This window comes from Melozone crissalis, unplaced genomic scaffold (genome assembly GCF_028551555.1).
Source record: "Melozone crissalis strain CALT ecotype California unplaced genomic scaffold, PUWL_Pcris_2 ptg000019l_1, whole genome shotgun sequence".
Classification (NCBI taxonomy): domain Eukaryota; kingdom Metazoa; phylum Chordata; class Aves; order Passeriformes; family Passerellidae; genus Melozone; species Melozone crissalis.
This window is the reverse complement of record NW_026535797.1, coordinates 1,337,307-1,350,000: the sequence shown is the minus strand read 5'-3', so window position 1 is coordinate 1,350,000 and position 12,694 is coordinate 1,337,307. Positions and strand designations below refer to the sequence as shown.

General features: G+C 46.2%; 1 protein-coding gene across 1 annotated transcript in view; it reads left to right on the top strand.

The window, feature by feature from the left end:
* The window catches only part of MGMT (O-6-methylguanine-DNA methyltransferase), a 140,529-nt gene extending 128,091 nt beyond the window's left edge, over window positions 1–12,438 (top strand). Inside the window, exons 5-6 of the mRNA XM_054277123.1 lie at window positions 4,737–4,876; window positions 11,255–12,438. Of these exons, the coding sequence (XP_054133098.1) occupies window positions 4,737–4,876; window positions 11,255–11,398 (284 nt within the window). The 3' untranslated portion in view covers window positions 11,399–12,438. The remainder of the gene's footprint in view (window positions 1–4,736; window positions 4,877–11,254) is intronic.
* Window positions 12,439–12,694: the final 256 nt, after the last annotated feature.

Genomic DNA, 12,694 nt, shown 5'->3' with positions numbered 1-12,694 from the left:
TTGGGACTAAAAGTTTGGGGCTGGAAGTTTGGGGCTGGAATTTTGGGGCTGGAATTTTGGGGTTGGAAGTTTGGGTTTGGAAGTCTGGATTGGAAGTCTGGGGTTTGGAAGTTTGGGGTTGGTAAGTTTGGGGTTGGAGGTTTGGGGTGTGGAAGTTTGGGGTTGGAAGTTTGGGTTTGGAAGTTTGGAGCTGGAAGTTTGGGGTTGGAAGTTTGGGGTTGGAAGTTTGGGTTTGGAAGTTTGGGGTGTGGAAATTTGGGGTTGGAAGTTTGGGGTTGGAGGTTTGGGGTGTGGAAGTTTGGGGTTGGAAGTGGGAATCTGGGGAGTTCCAAGGGCCACTGCTGAGCTTCCAACTGCTCATTTCCACCAGCTCTAAAATTCCACCTGCTCCTGCAAGTTTAGTGAGCTGCTCTCGAGGTATTGTGTAAAAAATGGGTCAGAATATCAGTTACTGCTGGAATAAAACACCCCCTGACTTGCAGGGAGTTTAACTGCAGAAATACTGCTGGATGAGCTCCAGGGAGAGTTCCTTGCTTCCAAGGATAGAATTTGGCCCCACAACCCCCTCAGAAATCTGAAGGGAGCCGTGTGTAAAACTGTGTTAAAGCAGGGATCGGGAACAGCTCCCATTAATTGGGTTTTAATGCAGCCCACACTCGGTGTGAGCCAGCCTGGATGTTCAAGGTGTTAAAAGGAAGCATTTTGGTCCATTTCTCACTGAAGTGGTGCAGACAGACAGCAAGTTTCTACATTATAGTCATATTTCTGTTTCATTTTATCACGTTTTGCAAGCATGCATGCACAGGCAATACCTAAAATCTTAATAAAAGTGCCTGGTATTTGAGATATTTGATGGAGTCACAGCCTGATTTGGGCTGGAAGGGACCTCAAAGCCCACCCAGTGCCACCCCTGCCATTGCAGGGACATCTTCCACAGTCCCAGGCTGCTCCAAGCCCTGCCCTACCTTGCCTTGGGCACTGCCAGGGATGGGGCAGCCTCATAAAAACGGCAAAGCATTTAAATTAAACAAATTATTAAATTGTATCTTCACATATCACTTGCTCGGTCAGTCTGTGGTAGGGTGACAGGTTTAACATGGCTTTAATAATAAGGAAGTCTCAAAATTGCTAAAATTCTACTCTCTTGCTTGGAGTAATGGTTTACACCATTTGTTGTCAAGAAGAGCCAGTTTGAGTTCTGTGGCTCAGGTGGGAGCTGCTGCTGCTGCAGTGGGAGCTGCTGTTTTCCAAACAGATTTGAGTATTTTTCAACTGTTGTGCTTGAATGTTTGGGGTTTTTTTTTTTTTTTTTTGCTAATAGTAATAACAGTGAGAACCAGTGAATGAAAAAAAACAGCAAGAAAAGTTGTCTGTGCAGTACCCCAGGCAGGCTGTGAAAAAGCCGCCGAGGAGGAGCAAGTGTTTATAACTGTTCTTTGCATTTGCAAAACTCTGGGGGAAAAACAAACAAACAAAAAGAAAAGCAGGGGGGAAAAATAACGACAAAAATAAACCAACACGACAAACAAAAACTAACATTCCCAGCAATCAGGGTTGAGGGGAAGGAAAAACCAGTCTGTCTTTAATTCCTCCTAATCAAAGAGATTTAAAAGGCTGGAAAATCAGGCTGTGGGCTGTAGAGGGGACAGGAAGGGGCTGGCACTGGTCCCTCTGCTCTTCTCTCATCCATCCTGAATCCTGAGGGACTGAGACCCCACCAACCCAAAAATCCTTGTTAGAGATTACATACAAACATATTTGTATAGATAAATAATATAGAATAGATATTATTTAGCGGAAGGTGTCCCTGCCCATGGCAAGAGGGTGGTATAAAGTGATTTTAAGGTCCCTTCCAGCCCAGACCATTCCATTATTCCATGATTATTAGTTAGAAGTTTATGATTTTACTTCTTTGGACTAATTCCCACCTTCAGTTACACTGTTAAAAGTTACGATACAGCTGGTGTTCAAGTAAAATTGATTTTCTCTCCATTATCCCCGTGGATTTCACATGTTTGTATGGAGAATTAAGGCCCAGTGGGCTGGTGGGAGGGACCTCTGAGCATCTGGGCATTAACAACAGGTTCAGGGTAATTTATCTGGAAATGTCCTTCCCTGTGAGGGTGGGGAGGGGATGGGATGGGGCTGAGTTTTATCTTCCTTGTTCTTCAGTGAGGTCCCAGTCCTTCTGTGTCCTCCTCACACAGGATCACCACTAATGTCAATTCTTCACTTCTCTTTCTTCTGCCAAAGTCGGGATTAAGTGTGTGAGAGGGTATTTCTTGTTGGGACTCAGATGTTCGTCAGTTTTTATCTCCGTCACAGTCTCACAAACCCTGACTTCTACAGCACTTCAATAACAAACTAAAAATGGAGCCCTGTGTCTCTCTCTACAAGGCCTTTGAAGGATCAACTGTCCAATTAAGAAATTAAGAAATGACTCCCAAATTATTTTTACTTTAAACTTAATAACCAACTACCTGTGATCTGCAATGTGGACTTTTTTATCCAATTACACAAAACCACGCAAACCCATGGAGAAGAAGGTGAAGAAGAAGGACCGGCCTCCACCCTAAAACCTCCATCTTGCTTTATGTATATTATTATATTCTGAACCCTTAAACTCTTAAAATGAGTGCAGGTTGTGCTCCCAGGCACTCACACGTGCAGACAGTTCAATAACAGGATTTGGCACTGCCTCTTGGAGCTGCTTACACTAATTAATGCCTTTGCTCCCCGCAGGACGAAATGGAGTTTTCAGATACGTTTCCAGAATGATGTGCATGATCGCTAAATATCTCACATTCTTCTGAACCCTCCACGAGTGTTTTGTGTGGGGGCAGAGGCGTGGATTGCTCCCATGGAAGATGCCTGGTGGCCCTGGCAGGGGGATATCTGATCTGTGTCCCTGTGCCAGCCTGTCCTGGGGAATTCGGGCCTCCCTTGGGGCTCTGCAGCTGCCCCATCCTCCCCCAGCTGCTCCCTGTCCAGCTGCACTCTGCTCCGCTTTCTCCCTGATTCCAACAGGTTCCCAAAAGGTTCAGGTCCATCCCACCCCAGCCTGCCAAGACTGAGGGTAAAAAAAGGGATTTTCTGGGCATTTAGAAGATGCCGTGGGGCAGTGACTCCCCAAGACCCCTGAGCAGGGGGGTTAAAGCTAATCCTGGCAGATTAAACAGGTTAAGAAAATAATAAGGACCAGTCTGATTTGGAATAAACCCTTCTGAAGGAATCACAGTAAACAAAATCTGTTTGCCTAAGGAAACCCTGGTAGCAATCAGCCAGTAACACAACTGCTTGTGCTAATGAACCCAAAGCTGTTAATGTGGTTTCTTCAGTTAAATTGATTCATGAATTTTGAAGAGAACATTATCTAATGAATTTTCTTTGAATAGAAAGCAATTAAAAGGACAAATCAGTCTGATTAACCCCAAAGTCACCCTACTGCCACAAATGGTGTACAGTTTGAAATTATATCATAAAAAACTAGAGCAGATTTGCTATCTCTTTGCCCTCTACTAATCCATGTAAATTAATGAACAACAAAGTTAATTTCTTTGATGACCCTTTTCTCGTATCACCTGGATTATGCTGATGTTTAATTTGCTTAATGTTATAATAAAGACTAAACAGATTTTTTCAATGAAGTGATTATCATTCCCTTCAGTTAAGAAGTGATTTTTATTATTTAACACACACATAACGCTGTATGAGTTTCCTTTAAGAACAAAATCACATTTCTTTACCTTCCCACGGAAGGTAATCAATGTCTTTTTTGACAACTAAAGAAAGAAAATGTTTTTAATCAGTTTGTTTCTTTGCCAGAGCGGGAGGTTGAGGCTCTCAGCTGGGGGAAGGGGTCTCTTCTCCCTTTTTTTCCCCTTTTTCAGTCACCAGCTCACTCCTCTCTAAGTTATCCAAGAGTGAGATCCTCAGAGCTTTTCCAAGTGCCTTGGAAGAGCCAGAGGTGTTCAACCCAACTCAAATCCAAGCGGGACCATCCCTTTTCCTTCCTTGAAACAACCCTGGGCTGGGTGACACGCTGAGATGCCAAAGAAAGCCTCTCCTAATGCATTTGCTTATTCATTATTCCAGCAATTGGAACACTTAAAGCAATTTGCTGCCGAATTAAAATTAAAATAATGGCCAATACATTATATATTTTTTTTTCCCCCCTGCATCATTAAGGATGTGCAGGACATTCAAGGTCACAGCCAGTCCTTACACTTGGCAGAGTGTGCAGTGCTGAGCAGTAGCTCGGGGGTCCCCACTATGAAATGCAGTCAGCCAGGATAATTCAGAGTTTGCTGGCTCTAGGGCGTCCCTGGCACGTCCCAGCTGAAGTTGGAAATTAGCTGGAGATGCCAGGCCTTTGTCAGAGAGGTGCAGCCACTTATTCCTTCCCTTTTAATTTGACTCTATGCTAATTTATACTCCGCCAATTTAATGGGAAAAGCCACATTGTACCAGCTAACAGGATAATTGTACTCGAAGCAAATTAAAAATATAGGAAAATCAAAGCCTTAAATCCTTTTTTTTATAGTGATCAGCTACTCCAAGCACTCTCTGCAATAATCATGTATTTAAATGTAGTCATACAGGGCACGAAACAGGACGGTGCACGGGGCTGTTGCAGTTTAAATTACGAAATTGCCATTGAGGCTTTGTGTTGAGTTTTTTGACTGTTCCATCCTCATTTCTGCAGCTCAGCAGTGCTCTCTCCCTCTGCCTTGCAGATTCCTTCACCAGGCGGGTGCTGTGGACGCTGCTGAACGACGTCAAGTTTGGGGAGGCGGTTTCCTACAAGCAGCTGGCGGATCTTGCTGGCAACGGGCGGGCAGCGCGCGCCGTAGGGGGAGCCATGAGGAGCAACCCGGTGAGTGCAGGGCACAGCTGCTGGGACAGGCTGGTTTGGAGGGCTCTGAGGGGTTAAATTCACCTGCTCTGAGAACTGGGCTGCCGTGAGGAGTAAGGCCGGTAGGTGTTGTTAATCGGCAATAATGCACAGCGCAGGTGGGTGTGATTTATGCCCTATGGTTTATGGGGTTGGGTTGGGTTGTGTTGGGTTGGGTTCGGAGGAGGAACACTTCTGTTACTCACCAGCCTCTGCACAGTTTGTTGTTCTCAAACTTCTTTGTGTGTTCTTAGGTTGAGGAAGTCTTTTATCTTCCACATGGGCTTAAGTTGGCAGAGTATGAGTGCTTTTGGTTGTGTTAAAAGCATCCTAAAGCCATCCACTCTGGCATAAATACAATTCTGGAAACAAGGCCAGGCGCACCCTGGGACAATGGAAGGTATCCCTGCCCATGGCAGGGGTGGAATGGGATGAATTTGAGGTCCCAAACCAGTCTGGGATTCTGGAGGTGAGTTGCCTGAATTTGAACCAGCTGGAGGGAGCAGCACTCTAGGTTAGGCCTGTGGATTTGGAGATAGAATGTTCTTATGCTAAGTGATCTGTGTCTGTTTTCCCTTTTCTTTGTCTGGGTTTAGCTTTTCAGTGTGTTCATGCCCCTGAGTCCCTGGGTGGGTGTGTGCGCTGCTGTGGTGCTCAGTGGGTGCTGTATGGGTGGGGATCAGCCCCACCCTGGCTCAGAGGGTTTGGGGGCTCAGCTGGATGTGCCTGCACTGTTTGAGGAGCAGTTCAGTCCCTAAACCCACAGAGCCACAGAACCCCAGAACAATTTGGGTTGGAAGTGACCTCAGAGCCCATCCCATTCCACAGTTCCCCACAGGCAGCACCCAGCCAGGGACACCCACACAGTTCCATGTGGGTTAAGCTTTGAACCCACCCTGTTGTTTGCAGCATCCATCAGCTGTCCCTGTGAAGCAGCTCCTATGTGCAGTGTTTTGTCAATAGCCCGCATTGTACTTGACAATACAAATTATTTTAATATGATGGAATGCTTTCCAATATAATCTGGTGTACATTAAGATAAGGCAATCCAATGCAAACCTGCAGGAAACAGTTCTCAAAGAATAACAATCCAGTGTTGTGCAAAAGGAGATGTAATTGCCATCGCCTAGAAATGTACCCAGCTTTGCCCTCAGGCTGCAGTGGAGCAGCAGCATCCAAAGTAGCAGTAACAGCAGGTTGTGGTGTGAAAATTCCTGCTTTTTCCCCTGTGAGGAAGGATGAAAATAGTTCTGAAAATATACAGCAAAGCTCCTGCAATTTTTTTAAATGGGGTCCTAGTTATTATTGCCATTTCCCAGCCCATACCGTGGCTGCAGTGGTTTCTGTCCCCAGCAGAAAATTTTTAAGCTATGGTTATAGATAATAATGTATAGCTGTAGGGAAAAAGAGCTGTATTAATATAATACCACCTCAATATTTCATCATAGAAAGCTGATGATTAAAAAAAAAAAGAAAATCAGTGCTGTAATGAGAGTCCTGCCCATCGCAAACCACAATTTTGCCACTGCTTATCTCTTGGAGGTAATCTGAAATTCCATCCCTATTCCACATGCAAACGCACACACACATCATCCTTTTGCACCTGAGTGTGAGCAACTGCTCAGTGCTCCTGATATTTCCCCCAGAAATGTCTCCTGGTCCTTCGCCTGTGAGCCATCGTGTGCAGGCTGGCTGTGTGCAATACACAGGGATTTTATGCATGAGGTGAGAGATAAAGATAAAATGTGGCACTGCAAAAAAACCCCCTCACCTTTGTTATTTCTGTGTATAAAGCCATCAACTCTTGCGAAAACAGATTTTCTGACCCAATTTGCAACTCCACCTTGCAGCCTCGTAGAAATCTGATTAAAGAAAATACTGAGAGGACCAGTGGGATAAAACATGAGAGGTCAGAAATTGCTCAAGAGCTACCCAGGGTCTAAACCCTCATCCAAACCCCACACTCATTCCTGGAAGTGCTCAAGGCTTGGATGGGGCTTGGAGCAACCTGGTGTGGTGGAGGATGGATTTGTGATAACCCTGATTGAGTGAGGGTGGCAGTACCAGGAAAAAGGGCCCTTTGGAATAACCCTGAGCTGGCATCACATTGTCATCACATTGTCCCTCAAACATTTGGGTGAAATCACAAAGTCACCTTCCTCCACCAGACACCAACATTTCTCCCTGCTATGAATCAAAGCTTGGTCTTTAATTTGGGTAGAGTGCATTCCACAGGTTTCCCCTTGCAGCTGGGATGCTCCACATAATTCCTGGGCTGACCCTCACCTTCAAGAGCAGGTGGAAGAGGTGCCAGCAGCAGCAGCAGCTGCCTCAGTTCACGCCCAGGACAGGTGGGGATGGCTCACCTTTCACAGGAGAGGCTTCCCAGAGTTTGCTGTGGTTCACACTGATTGCGAGGTCTGCGCTCCTCAAAGGGAACCCATAAAGTTCAGCTGAAAATCTCATTGGACTGGTAGAGGAGGATCAAAAAGAAATCACAGAAGCTCATGGGAAATGGAGAACGTTGGGCTGATTAGTCCAAGGCCATCCTAAATGAGTGTTGTGTGCCTTAAATAAGACATCTTCAGAGGTCTGATCACAGCACTCAGAGCTGCCTGCACTGCGTTTGTGCCCTCTGCAGCTGTGCTGGTCCTTGGGCTCACCCCAGCCAGGGGCACAGCCTGATCCTGGCACCAGTCTGTCCCAAATCGAGGATATTGCACCAATCCATGCTGAATCATGGATGTAACATTGAGCTAAATCACGGATAGATACTCAACCAAAATGTTTGGATCGCTGAGGGAGCAGTTGTGCGTTGGTGAGAAAATTGTGGTGGGTGGATCTGAAACACCGTGGACACATCAAAGTACCTGTGTGTTCGTCCATTGAGCCAGGGAATGTCCTGGGCTGGAAGGGACCCACAGAATCATCCAGTGCAGCCCCTGTCCCTGCACAGACACCCCAAAATCCACCCTGAGCATCCCTGGCAGTGATGTCCCAATGCTCCTGGGGCTCTGGCAGCCTCAGGGCTGTGCCCATTCCCTGGGGCAGTGCCAGCACCCTCTGGGGATGAGCCTTTCCCTACTATTTCCATTCCCAACACCTTTGCTTCCTTTGGTGGCCAGTGATAACCTGAGACCCACGCTGGGCCACACCATGGGATTTGTTTCTGCTGGGGAAGAGGTGGAGAAAAAGCAGGGGGTGGAACTGGGTGATCTTTAAGATCCCTGGCAGCCCAAGCCAGTCTGGGGTTCTGTGACATGAGCGAGGCACGAGTGTGGTTTTTGCTGAGGGTGTCTCAGTGTGATCCCTCAGCTGTTTCCATTTTGCCTGAGCCAGGCACATCAGCAGCTCCAGCCACACCATGGGACGTTCCCCTCCTCTCAAACTGAGCACTGGGAACAGCCAGAGCACCAGAATTCCCCAAAAGCAGCTCAGAGTGATCCATCCTGTGGGCAGGGAGCTTTCCCCCCACCTTTTTTCCCTAAACAAACACGTTCTGGAGGAGTTGGTTTATTCACAGATCGCCAGGAGCGCTAATGACCGGCCCAGCCTTGTTCTGCCACTCACCCAGATGGCTGTTGATAAAGATTTAGCATCATGTTCCGAGTGTCGGGGCTGTCAGTAGTGCTGAACCATTTGACCAGAAGAAAAAACGCACAGGGAGCTATTGATTACAGCTTCTCAGTGTCACTTGTTCACCAGGATTTAGGTATTGATGAGGCTGCGAGTGAAAACAAGCTCTTTCCCTTGTGGGCCTCTACCCAGAAGAACAAAAGCGAAGTTGGAGAAAATATTCAGCTGGTGCCCGAATCAGAGGGACTCCGGCATCGATCCGAGGCCTCCTTCATATTATTTTTTTGTTGGAGACAAATCTCCGGGTTTGGAAGTTCTATAGCGTTTGAGGTAGGGGCTGTGCGTGTGATGGATTCGTGGAGGAGAGGAATTAGATTTCACAGCATGAAGATTTCAGCGGTGCTATAATATTATGAGCTGCTTGGTTATTGATAAAAATTACATTAAATGTAGCTGAGGCATTAAAGCTCCAGACTGGGGTAGTTCTCCCTCTAAAATGTCCTTAGGGCCCTAATAAATTTTAGCAGGTTTAATTATTTTAGTAGGCTGAACGTTGTCACCACAATTAAGCCAAACTGAAGCAATATTCAATATTTTTAAATTACAGCGCTGGTATGGTCTTTGTACCACTCCTGCATCCAGGGCTGTGCAGGGTGACGGATGGGTGCTTGTGTTGGGACAATCTCAGCGTGGAATTCTTTGTTTTTGGCCATGGAAAAAGTGGCATTAATTTCATATCCCCTCCGTTTGCTGGGTGGTGACAGCTCAGCCCCACTTCCCTGTGCTGTGAGCAGGTCCTGCTCCCACCCAGGGATCATCCAAGACCCCACAACTGAAAATAAAGTCCTTTTTTTTTGCTTTTTCTACACCAAGATTTATAGCCTTGCCACCAAACTCTGCTGCTTTACTGTGTGTGTTTTTAAAGAATTGCAAATGAACCTCAGAGATGTTTTACAGTGTATTATTATGGCTTTGTCACTCAAGCCAAGCCTCCTACAGTAACTGCGGGGAGTGTAAAGGCAGAGAAACCCCAAACCAGAAAAACACTTGCAAAAAAACCCCCAATTTCTTTGAAGAAGTCATAAACCTACTGTGGGATGGCTTGGCATGGAGCAAAGCTTTTATTGGTACTCACTGGAGCTGTCACAGATGGATTAATCACTTGTGGTGTTGCCACCTCCAGATAAAGCAGATATTGAAAGCATTTTTTTATTTGAACCCTGATCAACAATTAGCACCTGTGTGTATTCTCATTTAATGTGGGCTGAGATTAAGATTTTTATATTTCAGACATTGAAATTAGTTAAGTAAACTGAAAGAACACCCCCAAAAAACCCTCTCAATTGATGGTCTGGCCAGTTACTGTTCAGCTTCTTTGGAGTTTGTGTATCCCAGGCTCAAATACACCACAGTGCTTGAACTGTGTGATTAAATGGGATTAAAATAAGTGAGGGTAAAGTGTGCAATTTGTCTGTGTGTCTACACAGAAATAAGTTACAGTTTTTGACTGGAGATCCCCAGATTTGTGAGAACTGCCCTTGTGGGTGGGTGATGCTGTCCCAGCCCCACCGTTGCAATGCCATTACTATGCAGTTACCAAAACACGCTCGTGATTAGAGATGATGGATGGCAGTTTTTATGGTGTGTACTTCAGCTATGATAATCACCTGTAATAAAAAATAAAAAAAAAAATAAAAAAAACCCACGTTTATGTTCTCCTCTGCATTATCAGTCCATTATGTAACTTCTGGCATTGATTTTGCAGAATCTGTGTCGTGTGGTTATAAATGATAGGGAGTAGAAGGCAGAGAGGAGGGAAAAAAAAAGAGTTCTTAAAATTGGTTAGGTCGGAATCAACCTTCTCATATTGGAGGTTTTAAAAATTCACAGCCCGTTTTGGATTGACTTGCTGCTAAATAATAAATAGTGCTTTGGTCTTCCAGAGAATTTCTCCAGGGTGCACATGGAGGTGCTGCAGCCCAGAGAGGATCTGCTGGGGAGCTCAGGCACTGGGATCTCTTCTCAATAATCTGTTTTTTCCCATAAATCTTCTAGTCCTGGGATGATCATGGCATCCCAGAGTGGTTATAGTGGGAATGGACCTTAAAATTCATCCCATCCCAGCCCAGCCATGGCAGGGACACCTCCCACTGTCCCAGGTGCTCCCAGCCCAATGTCCAGCCTGGCCTTGGGCACTGCCAGGGATCCAGGGGCAGCCACAGCTGCTCTGGGCACCTGTGCCAGGGCTGCCCACCCTGCCAGGGAACAATTCCATCCCAGTGTCCAATTTAAAGAGTTCTCCATGTGCGTTTTGGGTCCGTGAGGCTTCGTTCCCCACCCTGGGCACGGAGGGCTCAGCTGGCGTGGGGCAGCAGGACCTGGTGCTGCAGGGAACATTTTATATATGGGATTTAATACCTCAGGTTTATCCTTTTAAAGACTTTGCATCATTTTTTTATGTGTTAAAATTCCTGTCCGTGGCTGTTTTTTCCTGAGAACTGGGCTGGTCTCCGGGGGTGCTGAAGGGCTCTGTTTGTGCTCTGATGTGGGAGCTCCATGTCCCTGCCAGCCCAGTGCCACACAGCTGCTGGCTCTTACAGCGCTGCATTTCCACTCTCATGGAGTCACAGCATCATTCAGGCTGGAGAGCACCAGGCCCATGGAGCCCAGCCTGTGGCAGATCCCCATAATCATCCCCATAATCGCTGAGGGACGCGTCCCCTTGTTCCCGGCTCCCCTCGGCCTCACCCTTTGCTCCTCCCGGGTTTTTGGGGTGTCTTGCAGATCCCCATCATCATCCCGTGCCACAGGGTGATCCGCAGCAGCGGGGACAGCGGCAACTACGGCGGGGGCCAGCTGATGAAGGAGTGGCTGCTGTGCCACGAGAGGCTGCAGAAGGAGAAGCTGGCACAGGGAGGGGGCTGCTAACCAGCCCCGGCACACAGCCGCGGCTCCTCGGCTTGAAACGAGCCCTCTCTCTCTCACAGCACCCAGCAGAATTCAGGAAAATGGTAAATATTTGAGTGACACATAAATATAATGCAGCATCCAAAGTGAAATGTGTGGTGGCACCACTATATTAAAAAAGCGGGATGCGTCCTGGGGGAGGCAGCTCGGCTGCCCTTTCTTGTTTTTACATTTTACAGCAGAATGACTACAGCGATCCAGGCCTGTTGTGCATGGATTTTGTTCCCATCTCCAGCCCTGTTTTGTTCTATTTTTAATGTCCATTAAAGCGGGGATAAGGGAGTGGGAGGGACGTGGCCAATGTGAGGTGGAAGCTTCCCCCTGAGGAGGCGTCTGGCTCACGGCGAGTGGCCCAGCCTGGCACGGGGTCCCTGCCCAGCTCCCCCTCCCCACTTTGGGGCATAAAATGGTTTTTTACCTGAGCAGGAGTTACAGGAGCACAGTGAGATCTGTGCAGAAGCAGGCAGCTGTTGAATTCCTTGCTCCTGCCTTTGCTTTTTGGACTTAAAGATGGGAATAATTTTTTTTTTTTTTTTTGCGTAGAGCAGGCAAAGAGATTCTGCTGACAAATTTTGTATTTTGGATAAGCAGCTTGATTAGCCAAATTTGGCAAAATACTGAAAAGCTCATCATAGTTGCTTCCTTATTAGCAGCACATTCCTTTATCATTTGAGCTTTCCTTCAGATTTGCATGTGTCTCTGTTTTCCAAAGCTTTATTTCCCATAGCCTCTCTGTTGGAAGGATTCAAGAGACATTAAAGTTAAATTTTGAGGTGGTTTTAGCAGGGTTCTCTGTGAGTACGAGCCACAAGGAGCTGAAATTTCCAGTATGGGAATCGTAAATTGTAAGATGGAAATACTGATTTTTTTATGTGTTTTATCATATTTTCATGGATGCCTCTTTAGAAAGGCCATTGCTGCCCCCCAAAAATTATTGTGTGGCAGTGCGTTAGTTAATCCAGGATTATTGATACCTTGGAATTTCTTCAATAAAAAAACTGCTTTGCATGTGCAAGTGTCTTTGGGTCTGTTTATAAATAAAACACAGGGTGTGATATATGGGGAAAATAAACTATACCCCACTGCACAATATAAAGCTGTATTTTTATCAAGGGTTTCTCGTGGCGATATAAAGCACAGAAGCAAAGCTCAAGTGGTTTGTACGTGTCACCAGAACCCCGAGATAAAAATACGGCCTTATAATATGTACAGTTTGGGTGTATTTTATTATTTTTTTATATCTCTAATGCATGCTGC